The sequence below is a fragment of the Lissotriton vulgaris genome, chromosome 9 (assembly GCF_964263255.1).
Source record: "Lissotriton vulgaris chromosome 9, aLisVul1.2, whole genome shotgun sequence".
Taxonomy (NCBI): domain Eukaryota; kingdom Metazoa; phylum Chordata; class Amphibia; order Caudata; family Salamandridae; genus Lissotriton; species Lissotriton vulgaris.
This window is the reverse complement of record NC_141697.1, coordinates 245109696-245127850: the sequence shown is the minus strand read 5'-3', so window position 1 is coordinate 245127850 and position 18155 is coordinate 245109696. Positions and strand designations below refer to the sequence as shown.

At 48.2% G+C, this 18155-nt stretch overlaps 1 protein-coding gene across 1 annotated transcript in view; it reads left to right on the top strand.

Annotated features, from left to right (window-relative positions):
* STYX (serine/threonine/tyrosine interacting protein) overlaps positions 1-18155 on the top strand; it is a 320814-nt gene that overhangs the window by 136931 nt on the left and 165728 nt on the right. Inside the window, exon 4 of the mRNA XM_086937427.1 lies at positions 4677-4774. Coding sequence (XP_086793553.1) covers positions 4677-4774 — 98 coding nt within the window. The remainder of the gene's footprint in view (positions 1-4676; positions 4775-18155) is intronic.

Here is an 18155-nt window from a genome sequence, read left to right as displayed (position 1 = left end):
AGATATTACTCTGCCTAAAACAGAAGTCTGCCATCGCATTGGCTCTAATAAAAAGCAGTGGTACTCCCTTGAATTAAAACAGTTTAAACAAAGCTGTAAGCAGGCTGAAAGAAAATGGAGAAAAAAAAAGATGAGGACAACAAGAACAAATACAGATTGGCAGCACGGACTTATAAAAATAGAATAACAATTGCACAATCCTCTTACTATCAAGAGAAGATTGCCTCTGCTGCTAATTCCCCCAGGGAAATATTTAAAAATTTTAAATCACTGATCACCCTTCCCCCCCCCCCCCCCCCCCCCCCAGTCCCCCAATGAATCATTGGACCCCCAGAAACGCTGTGACAAGCTGGCTAATTTTTTTGCATCTAAGGTGGCTAACATCTGCACAGCTTTTCAGCCACTGGATCCCACTCGACTCTCTACTGCGCCAGTATTGCTTGCTGTGTTGGTGTTTTTCCCTTTGCTCGACTTAGTCACGGTGGAAAGACTCCATGGGAATCTTAAATCGGGCTCACCCTCGGATGTTGCGCCTCCATCTGTCCTTAAGCTAGCCTCTGCTACTGTTGCTCCAGTCATCAGGGATGTTATCAACTCTTCTCTGGCTGCGGGGTTGCTTCCACCTATGTGGAAGCAGGCTAGAGTCAAGGCTCTTTAAAAAAAAAAAACAGCCTAGACCCTGAAGACTGGGCAAACTACCGCCCTATCTCCTTGTTGCCGGGGTTGGGTAAAACAGCTGAGAAACATGTTAATTCCGCATTATCAGCTTTCGTGGAGAACAACGAAGCCCTACATCCTACTCAGACTGGTTTTAGAAGCAGGCAGGGCACAAAAACTGCCTTGGTTGCCGTGGTTGAGGAAGCCAGGAAAATTGTCGACGCGGGAGGCTGCGCTGCGGTGGTCCTATTGGACCTCAGCGCAGCCTTCGACACGGTTAATCACCTGCTCATGATCCAACGCTTGAGAGAGGTAGGAGTCACGGGGACTGCCCTTAAATGGGTGCAGTCCTTTCTTGATGATAGAACCTTTGCCGTGTTTGAGGATGAAACAATTTCTAAACAGCTCTCCTTGCAGTATGGCGTTCCCCAGGGATCCTCATTGAGCCCTAACATGTTTAATATCTACATGAGGCCTCTGGCTGATGTGGTGTTTCCCTGGGGAGATCAGCTGGTCACCTACGCCGATGATACGCAGCTGGTGGTCTCCCTCTCACGGACTAATTTAATTGAGTCAGGGGAAAATAATCTGTCCCCCTGTCTTAGTAAGGTTCTTGCATGGATGGACTCCTCTTTTCTCAAGCTCAGTGGTTCAAAGACCGAAGTTATGATGTTAGGGTACAAGGCCCCTGTTAATTTAGACCCTTTGTGGCCGGAGTGTCTTGGGCCCCCTCCCCCTCCGAAAAATCAAATTAAGAGTCTGGGCGTATGGCTAGATCCGAGTCTGAGTTTTCAAGTGCAAGCTCGCGGCTACGTGTTACGGCCTGCTCAGATTCCTAAGGAAGGTCCTACCCTTCTTCCCCCGAGGCCAGACGCCTCTTAGTCCAGACACTTATTTTATCTCGTCTGGACTATGCTAATGCAGTGTATCGGGGTGCACCTCAGGGTACCATTAAAATCTTACAGACCGTGCAGAATTGTGCGGCCCGACTTCTTATGGATATCTCGAGACGTAGCTCTGCCAAGGCGGCACTGCGATCACTACACTGGCTGCCGGTGCAGGAAAGGGTCTGGTTCAAGGCCGTGTGTATGGTCCATAAGTCAATTTCTGACAACGGTCCGGCCCTCCTGCGCCCTATGTTTCATCACCAACAGAGCTCGCGATCTCTTAGATCTAATCATAAAAACCTGCTTAAAGTTCCTAGGGTCAAACGGACGCGCATGGGTGGCCGACGTTTTTCATTTCATTCAGCGAAATTTTGGAATCCGCTCCCGGACTCTATCCGGCTGGAATCTAATCATCTGGTGTTCAGGAAACGGTTGAAGACCTCTCTGTTCTGTTGAGTGGTTGAATACTTGTTGGGTCTGAAAGCGCTGGGATGCCTCCGGGTAGCCATGCGCTATACAAGCATGTAATCATTCAAAATACTCGTGGATAAAAGCTTACTTTTTAGAGCTGAACTGGAGTGTTTTGGTGTTTTCTGTTGACAGAACAGAAGTACAGAAATCCACGATCTTCCATGATATCTTAGTATTTAGGTTGAGTGCTTGATTGCATTTTTCAGAGAGGGATCTGTCTGGTGTCTGGTCAGCTAAAGCAGTACCACGTTCCATTGATTGATAGCTGATGTCTCCTCTGCCTGGGACCAACCCAAGCCTACACCAAAAACACGGCTCCCCGCTCCACCCATGATCCCTGGCTGTACCCCACCCAGGATGACTTGAAAACCATATGGAGTGAGCCACCAACTTGAGCTGCCACTGCCCTGAAGCATAAATCTGCTCTGAATGTGAGCAGGGGATGTGGGCAATTTTCTTGTTAATCATGAAATGAAGGAAAGAAGGACAGAGTTGCGTGGCGACCCTTCTTGGCGAAAGCAACACACAATGCAACGTGGTCTGAGGTGACCGAGGAAGCCTGGAAGGAGAAGTCTGGTCACAGCGGCGACACCACTGGTATGCTAGGATGCTTCCACTCACTGCTCCTACTTCACAATCCTGTGGCACCTGGCTGACCTAGTCAGTCACCCCACTGCAACTCCTAAACTGCCATCACATCACGTCGTCCTCCTCCTACACAGGCATGAGCACGGCCTGAGCGGCACCAGCATGTTAACGTTAGTCATAAGAAGCACAAGCAAATTTATTATATTTATTGTATCTTGCTATACCTCAGTTCTCCTCCATCAATGTTTACCATGCAGTTGTAACAGCAGCGCTGAACTGGGTACCAAAAGCAGCCTTGGCAAAATGTTCAGTCCTCTCCTGAAGCCACACCTGCTGTAAATACCTGGGAAATCTGGAGAAAGTGACAGAGTTGCCTGCAGTGGCCCCTGCCCAAAAACTACTGGCCTTCAAAAGCTCCAGCTCACCAAGGAAATACCTGATAGAAAAAAACAGGCAGCCTCGGCCTGTGTAACAGAGTATAGAAAAGGCTTAAATTAAACCTCCTATTTCAATCTTCCAGTAGTGAAATACTTCCTCAAAGTCATGAAAAAAGTTCATCCACTTATAAAGGCACCTTCACCTTCTTTGGAAGCTAAATGTAGTGCTGTCCAAATTAGCTGGTCCTCATTCTAAACCCCTTCACAAAGTTTCATTGCTGTATCTAACTTGGGAAACGGTGCTCCCATATGGTATCATAACTACAGGCTCACTCTCAAACGTATAGCCCAATACAACTTTCTACGTTTCATACAGTAGTTATGAGAACTCACCCATTCTTTCTACTAAAGGTGGTTTCTGAATATCATATCAACCATAGAATCACCTTGTATGTGTTTTTCAGCAACCCATCTTATCGACAGAACCTTTTCTGTACTTGTTACCTGTCAGAAGAGTTCAGTGTTTATCTAAATCAGCCCAAATCAATTAGGAAGTCTTCTTCACAGTCTTAATGTTGTTCTAGTAAGGACTGGAAAGCTATCTCGAAACAGTTAATCTTTTATTGGATTGGCTCTTGTATTTGTTTTTGTTGCCAATTGTCACAAAAAAAACTGCCTATAACGACAAAAACCCATTAGTCTAGAGAGAAATTAGATACTAAGTCCTGGTTACGGAACATTCAGTTGGCCAGCTTCGAAAAGCATCGATTTGGAAATCTGTTCACTCATTTATAAGGCACCAAAAATTATTACCATGATTTTATGTTTTTTTTAAATCTGTAGATCTCTTTGGTAGCATTGTAGACATGATGGCATTTATTTCTCATGGTCTAGTCACAGATTGTAGGGATTTGCTTTTAAATCTGTTATTAGATTTATAATATCAATGAAGACCTAATAAGTAGAAAAACGGCTACTTACTTTATGTCCTGGTTCTGCTTCTTATTGATCTTCATAGAATTGATAAAAGACCATCCCTCTTCTCTGGCTGTATCAGCCATGGAGATTAAGGTCGTTTTGTATGGATTGTTGGTTAAAAAGTGAACTTTTCTAGAAAGCTGGGTTTTAACGGGCTTATTATGGGGTGCTTTAATACATTGAACAGGTTCATTTCTTGACTTTTTGGCAATAGTCCGTGGGTGAATTGTTCCGCTCCCCACACAAGTTGTGGGAAATTATTCTAATGTGACTATTATTACATTTATAAGTTCAATGAAAATCACTGTGATGCTCAACCAGAAGTACTGTGAATTGTGACCTCTTTTGTTGATACTGAAGTTCTAATGGATCATGCAGTGCCACACTTCGGTTTCCTTGGTCATTGTGTATTAATAAAGCTGCTTTCCTTCCTGCCTTCCCTAGTACGGCACCTGATCATCAGCTACCTTTTTGTTCCCATTAGTCCACAGGCCGTTGTTGCATAGGTAATGCTAAAACTATGTGCATCATATCTAGGACAAGACAGGAAATTAATGTTGTACCATACTCAGCCCCCCAACTTTTCAAGTGACAGTTCTAGATGAGTTCCAAAAACATGACATTGTAGATTAAAATGTATATTATCAGTTTTACAACTGTTGTGCTCCTAAAATAACTAAATTTCTAATGTGTATTCTTTTAATTTTATTTTTTACAGCTGCCGGTGCTTCAGAAATGTGGAATCACCCATATAGTATGCATAAGGCAAAATATTGAAGCCAATTTTATTAAACCAAATTTTCAACAGTTATTTAGGTAAGATCATGTATGTTAGTAGTGTAGAAATACTGGAGGTTGCAAAAAATGACTGCGAGCATCGCCCACTGATTTTCTCCCCTTGTATCCAATAGCACACAAAGTAGTATTTCGTTTTCGTTTTCTGAATCTGAATTTAGGCTTTCACATATTATAGGTAATTTGCACAGGACAAACTGTCATAAGAGAACTGTGACCCACGTATGATCTCTACAAACCCATGTGCACCCAAAAGGCACTGGAAACTGACAATGGTAATGACCAGTTACTTTATTGAAGTATCTTGTAAGTAGTCATCAAGTAGTTCACACATCTTAAGCTAAGAATATTCAACATATTATTTTTGGGAAAGCAAATGTGTAGGATACTTGATTCCACGTTCCCCTTGGTCCTGAATACCTAGCAAGTTTCTGTATTTTGTATTCTAAAATGAAATGAGTAAATGGCATATCATTCAATCGCTAGCTGGTGAGTACCAACAAAGCTATTCCTTGCACCTAGGAAGACATGGTAAAATGTATTTCTACTTATTATTATAGAGTTTCCCATTTAATTGTCCTACCTTTCCTTCATACCCCTTCCATCTTACTTGAATACTCTGAGATTAGAAAATATGTTCCAACCTTCGCAACATGGAAACAGTTTCCAGTTGCAGATTTTACTTTAATATTGATTTGTCTCCTACATGGGTGTCTCCTAGTCTCTCCTGGTTCTTGTGTGTGTTATCTACCGATGTAACTCCTTTTTTTTTTTTTTTGTCAAACAGATTTTATTGTTGTCCACAGTTAAAGAATCAGGGCACAATCCGCCAACAAGCCCACGCAGGGGCCCACAAGACAATGAGCACAGCATGTACAACATGGCCAAGTTAAGGGGTCAATACTTCACAACGACTCAAGTCACCGCTGGACTGTGCTCCTTAATGTTCCGTGCTTGAGTGGCCAGGGTTTAGTCCCAGTTGGGCCTAGAAGGGAGAACCACAAGAGCAATGGTGCAACGCAAAAGTCCTTAGACACAATATGCTCTCCCAACTCTTAAGCCCCAGCAATACCAGCGAGAGCGTTCCGCTAGTGTTGAGTCCCCGGAGCACCAGGATATCTGAAGGTGGACGTTTTACCCTGACTCAAACAGTAAAAAAAAAAAACCATACCGCTCAACTCTCCCTCCCCACCCCCCACCCCCCGAACTCCCTCTCCCGCCCCCCCCTGTGGTGAAATTGCCATACAGTAGCGTGTCAACCCAATGAGGCCTTTAAATCTCGAACAAATGCATGGCCCTGAGAGTAGAGGGGTACACCGCAGATGGTAGGCCCTTAGAGAGGAACGAGACCAGTAGTCCCCAGCGATACTCAAAGTTCTTAAAGTCTTCTCGAGATATGTCGGACATACGCTCCAAGCTGAGCAATTGCCATAGGCGGGAGTGCCACAGTGACATCGCGGGCGCCTCTCTCTGCTTCCATGCATTTGCAACTGCTAATTTAGCAGCCCCCAAGCATAACCACATAATTCTTTTATCGGCTCTGGTTTGGTGTTCTAGCAGGGGGTCCCTAAGGCCAAGTCGAGCTTCTGCCAGCGTAGTCGGGACCGGGTATCCTAAAATGGATTTTATCTGAGCAAGGATCTCCTCCCAGAACGGCCTAATGGAGGGGCAATCCCACCATATGTGTTGGAAGTCACCCAAAAGGCCACACCCCCTCCAACACCTATCCGATGCTCCTGGAAAGATCTTCGCAAGTCTAGATGGGTATAGGTACCAGTCTTCCATCACCTTTAAATGGGCCTCCCTCAGCGTCGTGGAGCGGTTAAAGCGGAAGATATCCGCCCACAGGTGTGTCCCCTTCTCCTCCCCAGTGTCCCGCTTAGCCATCCCCTCCCACCAAGACATAAAGCGTGGCCGTGGGGCGGCCTCTGTGGAGAGTAGGAGTTTATACAGCGCCGAGATTGCCCCCTTCATGGATTTAGCCTTGAGAAGGAATAATTCGAACCTGGTAAGAGGTCTGTTGGCTCCCTCCCTAGTCTGTGGCCCCAGAGCCCAGTGAAGTAGTTGCGCGTGTTGATAGCGCTCCTGATCCCCCACCCCATAGTCCCTCTTGCAATTCTCAAAAGTAAGTGGATCATAGTTGTGGAACAGGTGCGTGAGTGCGAGACCGCCGCCTGTCCTCCAGGCGTCGAACGGCCCCTCTCGGAGCGCTGGAGGAAAGGAAGAGGTGAAGTGAATTGGAGTGAGTGGTGACGGGAAGGACGTCCAGCCCTCCCTCTCCGCCACAGAGTCCCACACTTTGAGGGCGGTGCGTGTCGGGGTGCTGATGTACGCATTGAGGGTTCTGTCCTTTTTAGCGCGCCAGATCAAATCCCAGATCGTCCTGCCCGCTACGCTGCGGTCCATATGGAGCCAGTGTTTCTCCGATTCCATTTGCGCCCATTCAACCAGGATGCGCAGTTGGGCCGCTTTATAGTATAGGCGAAGGTCGGGAAGACCAGCTCCCCCCTCCCTTTGTGGGCGTCTTAGCATGAAAAATGAGTAACATGCCCTTCCCCCTTGCCTTGCCACACAAACTTCAGGATCATGGTCTTTAGGCGTGCAAAGAAGTCCTCCTCCAGTTCTATGGGGAGTGCCTGAAATAAATAGAGCAGTTTAGGTAGGAGGGTCATTTTGATAGCATGTATGCGACCCAACCAAGAGAGAAAAAGCGACTTCCAACGTACCAGTTCCTTTTGGATGCGGGTGAGGAGTACAGGAAAATTGGCCGCGTACAATTGATCGACCCTGGGAGTCAGCTGGACCCCTAGGTATTGTATGGAAGAGGGTGCCCAGTCCAGCGGCGATAGCGCTCGGAGCTACGAGGCCTCCGCCTGAGAAAGGGTTAGGTTAAGAATGTAGGACTTGTCCAGGTTGACCCTGAAGCCTGCTGCCCTTTTAAAGGAGGCAAGCACGTCTTGTAGATGTGGGAGGGAACCCAATCATCCGCGAAAAGCGAGATTTTGTGGGCTTCTCCAGTGAAGGGGAGACCCTCTATCCCTTGATGTTCCCTGACCGATATAGCTAGGGGTTCTATGCTGAGGGCGAAGAGTAGGGGGGACAGAGGACAACCCTGTCTAGTCCCTCTGGAGTGGCTAATGGAGGCTGACTGCACCCCATTGACAGAGACTTTAGAGCTTGGGTGTCGATAGTTGGCCTGGAGCATTGTAATAAATTGGGGGGAGAAACCAAACCTCGTCAGGGTGGACCACAGGAAGCTCCAATCCACGCGGTCAAACGCTTTTTCGGCGTCAAGGCCGATCAACACCGCAGGAATTTTAAATTTGTTGGCCTTCTCTATTAAATGGATGATGCGCCTAGTGTTGTCATGTGTTTGCGTCCCTTTGATAAAGCCGGACTGGTCGGGGTGGACGATAAGCGGCATAAGGTCGCCCAGTCTCTTGGCCAGTATGGAGGAGTATAGTTTTGCGTCTACGTTAAGGAGGGCAATGGGCCTGTAGGAGGCACAGTGGGAAGGGTCCTTGCCCGGTTTGGGGATCACCGAGATCACCGCCGCGGCCATGGAGGCTGCAGAATTGCCATCCGTGGCCATACGATTGAAAAGTCGGACCAGGTGAAGCGCGATCTCGGATGTAAAGGTCTTATAGAAGACTGCAGTGTACCCATCCGTTCCAGGCGCCTTATGGGCCTTGAGCGATTTGATAGCTGCTTGGACTTCTTCCAGGGTGATAGGGGCTGTGAGGACTTCGTTCCACTCCGGGGAAACCTTTGGGATGGGTAGGTCCCTCAGAAAAGCGCGTTGGTGTTCAGTGTCAGGAGTATCAGCCGTTTATAAAGATGCATAGAACGCCCCGAAGAGGTTTGCCTTATCCTCGTCTCTGTGAAGTAGATTCCCCGCCCTGTCACGTATTCTCCCTATATATTCTCTCTCCCTTTTATCCTTCAATTGTCTGGCCAGGTGCTTCCCCACTTTGTTACCCTGGGTATAGGATAGGCTGCGCAGCTTGAGGAGGGTGAACTCCGCCCTATTGTTATATATGGCCGGCAGTTTGCCTCTGAGGGCCGTGAGTGCGCGTAGTGTCTGTCTGGTAGGTGTCTGCTTGTGGGCCTGCTCGGCCGTCGATAGCTCCTGCTCCAAGCCTTCCCTTTCCTTAGCGCGCTGTCTGTTAAGAGCTGAGTTAAGTGCAATGCATTTCCCCCTCAAAACAGCTTTGAACGTGTCCCAGGTGTTGTACTCTGAGGTCTCCTCCGGGTCATTAAAGGAGAAGAACTTCCCAATTGCCTCCCTCAGCTGCGTGCACGATTCCTTGTCCTTTATTAATGCTTCTGGGAAGTACCAACGTGCTGGTTTTGGGGCACCACCAAGCCAGGTTAAACAAATTGTGTACATCCCATGGTCGGATACGGAGATGGGGAGGATCTTCGCGTCTTGTAGGTAGCCCTGTAGGGACTGACTAAGACAGATGTAATCAAGTCGTGAGTAGGTCTGATGTACATGGGAATAGAACGAGAAGTCCCAGGTGGTTGGGTGTGCTAATCGCCAAGTGTCCAGGAGCCCCATGTCCCCAATAAGCGCCTGGATAGAGTCCGGGAATGTGCCCATGTCAGATCTTCTAGTGTGTGTACTGTCTAGAGTTGGGTGCCAGACCAGGTTGAAATCTCCCAAAAGGAAAATAGGACCCTCTGCAAAGTCTGTCACTTTACCCAGAAGTGTAAGCAAGAAATTCTTTTGGCCAGTATTGGGGGCATAAACCGATACAAATGTGCACACTTTACCCTTTAAACGGCCCTTGACCATCAGCCATCTCCCCTCTTTGTCGCCCTATGTACACATAGGCTGGAACTGTGCGGCCGAGCTGAAAAGCAGTGCTACACTCTTTTGTTTAGTGGTCGCAGAGGCTTTATATATAAGGGGGTATTTTTTGTGCTTAAGCCGATGATCTTCTGACTTCAGGAGATGTGTTTCCTGCAGTGCAACAATATCTAGAGACCCCCCGCCCCATTCCCCATCCCTAGTGCCATACTTATCTGTGTATGACCCCCTTACCAGACCTCAGGAGCCTGCCCCGTGTCTTTGGATACTTCCTGTATTGCTGCTGCCTTCTCCTGTTCCATTGTCTTTTGGTCAGGCTTGAGTGGTTTCTTCGACGATCGGCCGCATCGCACCTTCTGCCAGCCGTCGCTCGTCGCTTGAGAGGATGCGGGTGGGGACCCTGTAGAGCCTCCATTCTCGTCGAATCCTGGTCGGTTCTCCTCGTATGGAATTCCCAGCACTGAGCAAGTGTCTCTCAGGGAGCGCAATTGATGGAGGGTCCCATTCCATCGGAAGATCAATCTAAAGGGGTGACCCCAGGAGTACTGGACCCCTTCGTTGCGGAGAAACGTGGTTGCTGGTTTGAAGGATCTTCTCTTTTGTAACGTGATCGCTGAGAGATCTTGAAAAAGTTCCAGAGCTTGGCCTTGATACTGAATGGGCTGTTTAAGGTGCGCCGCCTTCAGGATGCACTCTTTTAAAGGGTAATCGGGCAGAAAGGCCAGAATGTCAGGGGGAGGACCCCGGGACCTACGTGTCGGGCCCACTCGATGAGCTCTATCTATGCGGATCTCAAAATCCTCTCCTTCCTCAAGTACTGCCCGGAATAGTCCTTGTAGATAGCTTGCGACCCCCCCCCCCTCCGCAGAAGAGGGTACATTTCGAACCCTGATGTTGTTCCGCCTGGAACGATTTTCTAGGTCCTCCGTGTGGGACTGGAGGTCAGTCTGCTGCTCATTAAGCCGGACAATTTCCTGTCTTGGAGTTCCCCTTCAACAGCAAGTCCATGATGGTGTGGTTCCCCTTGCGATTGGTGGCCGCCATCTTCCCTCTCCTAATCGGCTCTTCCACCACCGGCCTCTCCGCCTGTTTGCTGGGGGCTCAGTCGATCCGTCCGGGCCAATACCCGGGCCAGGAGCCCAGCACGGTCAGTTCACGCAGCAAGCCGTCAGTGGCGCACTGCCCTTAGGCCAATGATATCCCCCGTGGCCCCCCTGGCGCCACCAGTCCCGCTATGGCTTCAGGCGGCCACCCTCCCCCTGGGGTCAGGGAGCACAACTCACAGTGCGTCGTAGAAGCGTTCGTCGCCTCAGGCTCCGCTTCCTTGATCTGCGGCTCCGCAGCGGGGCCCCCTCTGCGATAGTCTCTCGCTCCTTTCCGGGGCTTGTTCTCCTCCAGCCTCTGGCCCCTAAGCTGCAGTGTGTAACGGCTGCGGGCCGTCTGGTTCAAGCTTAAGTGCGTCAACACCGGACCCCGGCGCCACCAGTGTTCCCTGCCAGCCCGGCTTATGCCCTCTCTCGGTGGTGAGGAGTTCCCAAGGGGGGCCGACGCAGTCAGCGTGCCCTGTACACGAGGCCGGCCAACCTTCACTTGTCAGGCCCACGTCGCAGCCTCCCGTTCTTCTCCTCTTCGGCCTGCCCGGCCCTTCCTCCCCTCTGGCCCAAGCCTCCACTTGTCTTCACTAGGTACCCCCGGCGTTGCCAGCTCTGTCCCACTCTCCGCCCGGGGTGGCTGAGCCTCTTGACCGCAGGCCTTGCCCCTTCTGGCTCCAATCCTCCGGGGCCTTCACTCCCCCGCCGGCTAGGCCGCAGCTGGGGCCTCTCCCGTTATCTCCTGCCGGGCCCCCTGACGTCTCCTTCCCCGCACCGCTCACCCGAGGTCCCGGGGCTGAACCGGCCCTCGTCAGCTCCGGACCTCCCGTATCGTCCTGGGCAGCTCCGGCGTCTCCTCCCGAGGCAGCAGCAGCGCCGCAGTCCCTCCAGGGTCCTCCTCAATGCGGGGGTCGGGTTGCACACGCCGCCCGGAGCTCTCACCTCAGACTGCAAGGCCGCAGCCGGGGCCTTTCCTTGCTGCCCCCGGCCGGGCCACCCGGCGACACCTTGCACGGGCCTCTCTCTCGGCCCTTCGGGGCAGATCCGGTCCACACTTCCGCCGGACCACCTCGGGTGCCTTGGCCAGCTCCGGTGACCCCTCCCGGTCTGGTAGCTCCGTCACGGAACCCTCGGGCCTCTCTGCAAGGCGGAAGACGGGCCGCCGCTCGCCCTTCCCAGCGCGGCCCCGCTTGCCGGCTCTCGTTACGCAGGTCCGCTTGTCAGCGGTTGAGTCGCCTTTCGTGTGCTTCCCCCACCTCCGGCCACAAAGCCCTAGGTCCAGCAGCAGGGTGGTCAGCAAATTAGGCAGGGCATGGAGGTCCGGGACGGGGAGCCTCCGGAAAACACGTCCACCTAAGCCGCCATCTTGGCCACGCCTCCTTTTTTTTTTTTTTGTTCTTGTAAGGTCCTCAATAAACATGCGTTCATGATGGGTATGCAGTAGGTTAGAAGCATGTAGCAGATATCCTTTTTGCTTTATAACAAAACCAACATGCTGTTGTTGAATCTGGTCCCAGAACAGACAGCTAACCAGAAACCTCAAAGTCTGTGTTGCTGAAAAACACAGTTTTGGAAATCCTTAGCATGGGTCCTTACCAACTTTCAAGCAAATTGATAATTGTGTCAAATTCTGGTTGCAAAGACAAACCAATGCAGTCCTTCTGTTTGACTTTGCGTTTGGTAGATCACTCTGAAGTCTACATGAGCACGGTCAGTAGTTGATTCTTGTTCTTGCATTAACCACATTTAGATTCTTTCATGAGACTTCAGATTTTAAATTTAATTGCGGCTTCTTTAGGAACCTCAATGTAGTTCCTTCATAATCATTGATAAGCAGTTGAATTTACTCTTTGTAGCTAAGAGGAACGCCATAATGTGAAAGACCGCATTGATTTGAGTTATTGCTATAATGGAGAATGCCAGCTAAAATTGAATTGCCAAAGTGTAAACAAGGGTTTCCCACTGCACAGGCAGCTGTCAGGAGGTACTTTGCTTTCTCCAAAGAGTGAAGGAAAACTTATACATATTGAGGTGACTGTTGTGGATGGATTATCTTAAACGATGAAACTCAAAAAATTTCACATATGAGTGGGATATATAAGAAATAATCAAACTGATAATCTGATACAAATGCTGTGTTATATTTGTATTTGTTGTTTGACATTGTTCCTACAAGATAGCAGTTGATGTTAATTTGTGTTTCATATGGTAATGGTGCTTTTGGGGACTTCCACAACTACCCAGTGGTCCCATTAGGCTTAGCCCAGCTTACAGGATTGTCTTCTGGGTGGTAAATCTGGGCCTTGTTTTAACTCTGTGAATGTTGAATCCACTGTTAGCTAAGGAGTGGCATCCGGTGTCTGAAAGGTGTGGAGCTACTAACTAGTCTGCTTTCATGCTTTTAAAAACAGAGCAAAAATTAGGCCGGTTGTACTGCAATATGAGAAGATGAGACAAGTTAAGGTCTCTGTTGTGAACAAGAACTAAGGGGGTTTCTTTCCTATTGTTAAAATAAGGAAGGCGAGCATGACCAACTGCAGAAAGTATAGCCGAGCAGCAGAGACCATGCCAGTTAGCAGCTGTGAATATGAAGCTTCAACTTCTAGTCAATTGAGTGGCTGCGGAATTCAGAGATGCACAGGGTGTGGAATTAAAAACCTGTTGTTCCATGGACCAAGCGCAGATTTATTTACCTTAATTAGTGTCCCTCCACTGATTGTGCTGTAATTCAGGCAGTCTTTCTATTTTCTGTGTTTCTTTACCCCCTCCAGCCTCACCGTCTTACTGCTTTTCCCCATAATGAAAGTTATGAAACAATAGCTCTGTGCGGCATTATAGGGATACGACAATGCATCTCCCATCAGAGCGCTCACGACTTATATTTCCAACTTCATTTTATACTATTAGAGTGCTCCTAATCGCAACGTATATATGCATCTTAATTTTATGGTATATTTTCATAAGTAACATATTGCCCCTATACCGCACAACAGTGACAGTAATTCTAATTACTAAACGATCAACTGTGCTGTAGAATGTCGATATATGGCCGATAGGCAACTAAGGTTCACTAAGAAAGGTAACATAGCCATCTGCTGGAATTATACTGAAGCACAAGATACACAGATGGACGGAATGCAGAGCAAATCAGACATTTACCCCCAGTCAATAGATCTGGGGTAGATCCATTGTTCCTTTGCTCACCATGCCACCCCAGTTTAGACCCAGCCATATGCAAATCGATCTTGAACCTGTATCTCATGGGAACAGTCCAGCCGGAACTGCCAAGCCAACATCGTTGGACCAGCTTCGGGGCCTCACCCTTCATCAGCCAGGCTAGCTTGAATACAGTGACACAGTGAGCCCGGGACCCACGCCTGGGCATACCTGGCACACTTCTACTTTAGATTGTATTTTACTCTGTAGTTTAACCCTTGAATTGGCTTGGTTTGTTAACAATGTTTTATTGATCTTCATGTTTTTGTGGCACATCGCTGAATAAAAGTATTTTGACTGAGTTCGCAAAGAAAATTTCAGGATGTTGGCTCCTCATCAGCTCTACCCTCAACTCCATCAAGGGAACTGGCTATGTTCAATTGACCTGCAAGACGCCTATTTTCACATTCGTTAAAAAACATCGGCACTTCCTGAAGTTCATTATAGGTAAAGATCACTATCAATACGTGGTCCTTCCTTTCAGACTCTAGTCTGCACTGTGAACTTTCTCCAGTTGCATGCGGCTGTAGCATCCCACCTCGGGAAAATGAGGATTTTAAACTATCCATATCTTGACGATTAGCTCACTAAGCCATCTTCCTATGAGCAAGCAAGCCAACATTATAACCTAATCGTCATAACTCTCAATCGACTAGGTCTGCACTTGAATCATGACAAGTCCATCGCAACCCCAATTCAATCACTGCATTACCTGGGTGCAGTTATAGACCTACTACACACAAGAGTGTGTCCTTCGGAGGAGAGACCATTATCCATCAGAAATTTCACAATCTGAACAAAACATCCCATCAAACAGTGAGACCAGTCTCTTCTCTCCTAGTTTAAATGGTGTTGTGCATCTTCAAAGTCCTGTATGCACATCTTTTCTCCAACAGTGCCTGGAAGATCAATGGGATCAAACCTCGGTAAGATGGTAAGACAGAGTGTTTCTGACTACTCATGCGAAACAATCGCTCAAATGGCAGTGCCACTCAGAAAATGTCATCAAAAGGATACATTTCCACCAATACATTTGTGCCCAAACAATAGTGATGGATACCTCCTTGACAGGTTGAGGTTGCTCATATGGGTCCTCTTCAGATTCAAGGCCTGCAGTCTTTGAGGGAACAGTCTAACCACATCAACCTTCTGGAACTGAGGGCAGTACACCTAGCCATGAAGGCTTTCCTCTGGTCGTTCAAAACAGGCGATCATCTTGTTCAGATGGACATCACAACAACCAGGCATTATCTGAACAATCAGGGAGGAACAAGATCCAGAACTCTGTCCCTCGGAGTTCAAACCAACTGGAAGTGGCCCATCCCCACAGATCTTAAGATTACTCCAGTATTGGAACTTTCATAGATTCCCATAGCTTGTATCCTTCACCGTCTGAATGGGAGCCTCGGTAAATAAAAAATAACATAGCAGTAGGTACAAAAGCGAAAGAAAGGCCTAGGCCTCATCCCATATTGTAGCATATCCACCTCTTTTTGTAAAAAGAGACCAAAAACATGTAACCACTAATCAGATTAGCCTCACCCCATAGAACTTTCCTGAGAGAGCCTCAGAGCCTTAGATTTTCTACTGCACGTTGTTCTAAGGGAGCCTCCACTGAACTCTGCTCAGATTTCTCTTCAACTTTGGATTTCATTTGTTTTTCTCTACAGTTCTCTTCAGGATGTCAGACAAGGAGACGAAAGCTTTATTTAAAGCCTGTGCTACTTGTTCTAAGAAGGGGCTTTATGTGGAGGACAAGCATAATGACTGCATTTACTGCTTGTACCCTGACCACAAGGCCACTGACTGTAAGATCTGTCGGACCTTCTCTTCCAAGACCCTGAGAGACTGCGAAGGATATTTACAGACCTGGTTGCAGAAGCTGAAGTCACGAAAGGAAGAAATATCCAGTGACCGTGATGATACCTCCTCAGCAACATCTTCAAGGAGGTCTAGAAAGAGGGGTAGGTCTTCCCCTTCAACTTCAGCTGACCCCCCTTGCTAAGGCCTTGCAAAAGACCTCTGATAGGTCTGACAGGCCCAGTCCCATAAAATCTCCTCACCGAGGTGTAAAGGAGAGGGAGGGACTAGTGCCTGAAGTACTTTCTACTCAGAAGGCGAGTCATGGTCCTTCTGTTCCGCCTTGACCATCAAACAAGCCAAAGCTGTTAAAAAAAAAACAGCTTCGGTACCTCGAGATGGAAAATCTGACAGGAAAATCTGTCCGTCGTAGACGACAACATCTGGTATGTCGACAACTGCATTTAAAATTCACCCGACATCGATTTCAGCTCCGTCGACTGGCGCGTTGACGAGAGCTTCGCCAACGATGACGACTTCGATGACATCGTCGACGCTACAGGTACCAGTTACAATGTCGTCGACGAGGAGGACGCCAACGATGGTGTCGACGACTAAGGCAACGTAGACTCCGACAATGTCGATATCCACAATGGTACTGACGACGAGCTCATCAATGGTACAGTCGACTATCATTCCATCCACGTCGACTATTCACTCTTAATCAACGATTCCTCCTCAGACGACCTTGTCGACTATCTCGTCGACGATACAGAAAGTGCAAATCTCAATCAAAAGACACCAAATTACACCAGAAATGACATCACCTCTGAGAGTGACACCATTAATTCCGGCACTTCTTCTGGATGAGGAATTTTCAGATGAGAATGAGGGTTCTTCTGGGGATGCATACAGTCCATCCCAACTAAAAGTACAATACCAGGACTTGGACTCTGAAGACTATTATGTTGAGCAGCAGCCATAACTGCCACAAGCTAGATCTCAAGAACAGTTGCAGCAGGGTATGGTGGCCATGCCCTCTTCACTTATTAGTGATCTTCAAGTCATGTTGTTGGATTATAAGAGGAGATTTCCATCACAATCCTCTGATCAACAATCAATACAGGGGCCTCCTCCTCCACCTCCAACTTATTCTTCTGACACAGTAGCTCCTCAACAACCTCAACCTCCGGAGCCAGAACCAACTGAACATCACCAAAATGTCGTCACAGTACATGATGATTCATCGGATGATGACCAGAACATCGACCAGGTCCCGAATCCAGATAAGGAGTGTGACGATTAAGTTATCCCCGATCCTGCTTCACCATCAATGGATCCTATAGATTCCCCTCCAGCGGACATCGGAGGTTTCCATAATCTGATGGAAACGCTTCCAAACGATTTGATCTTCCCATTCAGACTGTACAATCGGAATGTTTAATTTACGATTTTAAGAAGCCTTATAGAAAGTCAGTCCGTTCAATCCTGATTTTGGAACATATATGGAGTGAGGGGATAAAGGTAATGCAGTCTCTAGCTAACGTCATCCCTGTTCTCCGGCTACTGGGGAAGAAATACAAGGCTCCAGAGGATGGTCCCGCTTGCCTGGTTGGTCAACCGAAGCCGGCCCAAAAGAAGTCAAAGAATCCGTTGGCGCCCCTTACCACACCACCGGATAAGGAGGGTAGGCATCTAGATAATGTGGGAAAGAGGTTTTCCTCCATGTCCAGCCTCCGTGTAAGGGCTGCCAATGCATTAGCAATTTTGGGACAATATGATCGCCAAATGTGGTGCGACTTCGCTTCGTAAATGGACCAACTACCAAATGGTTCTAAGGCTGACGCAAAGATGATCCTGGAGGAAGGAGAGCGGTCTTCTTTAGAAATCATCGATTGCGCAATGCCACCACTGCTTTCCGCTCTTTGGCGGGTGCTGCTGTCCTTATACAGGGTTGGCTTCGGTCCACCTGGTTTCGCCCGGAAGTTCAGAATAAAATTTTAGATCTTCCATTAGATGGGGAAATGCTTTTTGGAAAGGATGTGAACGACACGCTGCAAGATATTAAGAAGGACACCGAAACGGCAAGGTCCCTTGGGACTTTGCAATACCGCAGAGTACCTTTCCGTGGAGCAATAGGGAGAGGTTTTTCTTTGTACAGAGGAGGATACCAACAGCAGCGCTACTACTCCTATTCGCAGCAATCACAATCGTACAGACCTCAGTACTCTCAACACCAGAGCCACTCTGCGTCTTTCTCTCGCCAGCCTTCAAGAGGGCGACAGGGGCATCAGGGGAGAGATGTCTACTGTTCCTCCACCCCATGTAACACCAGTGGGGGGCAGGATATCACAATGCCTCCGCAGCTGGGAGATCATAACATCGGATCGGTGGGTCCTCAATGTCATTCGGTTTGGACACACACTAGAGTTTAAGCACCTTCCACCTTCAAGAGCCCCTCGCGCCACCGAATCGAAACATC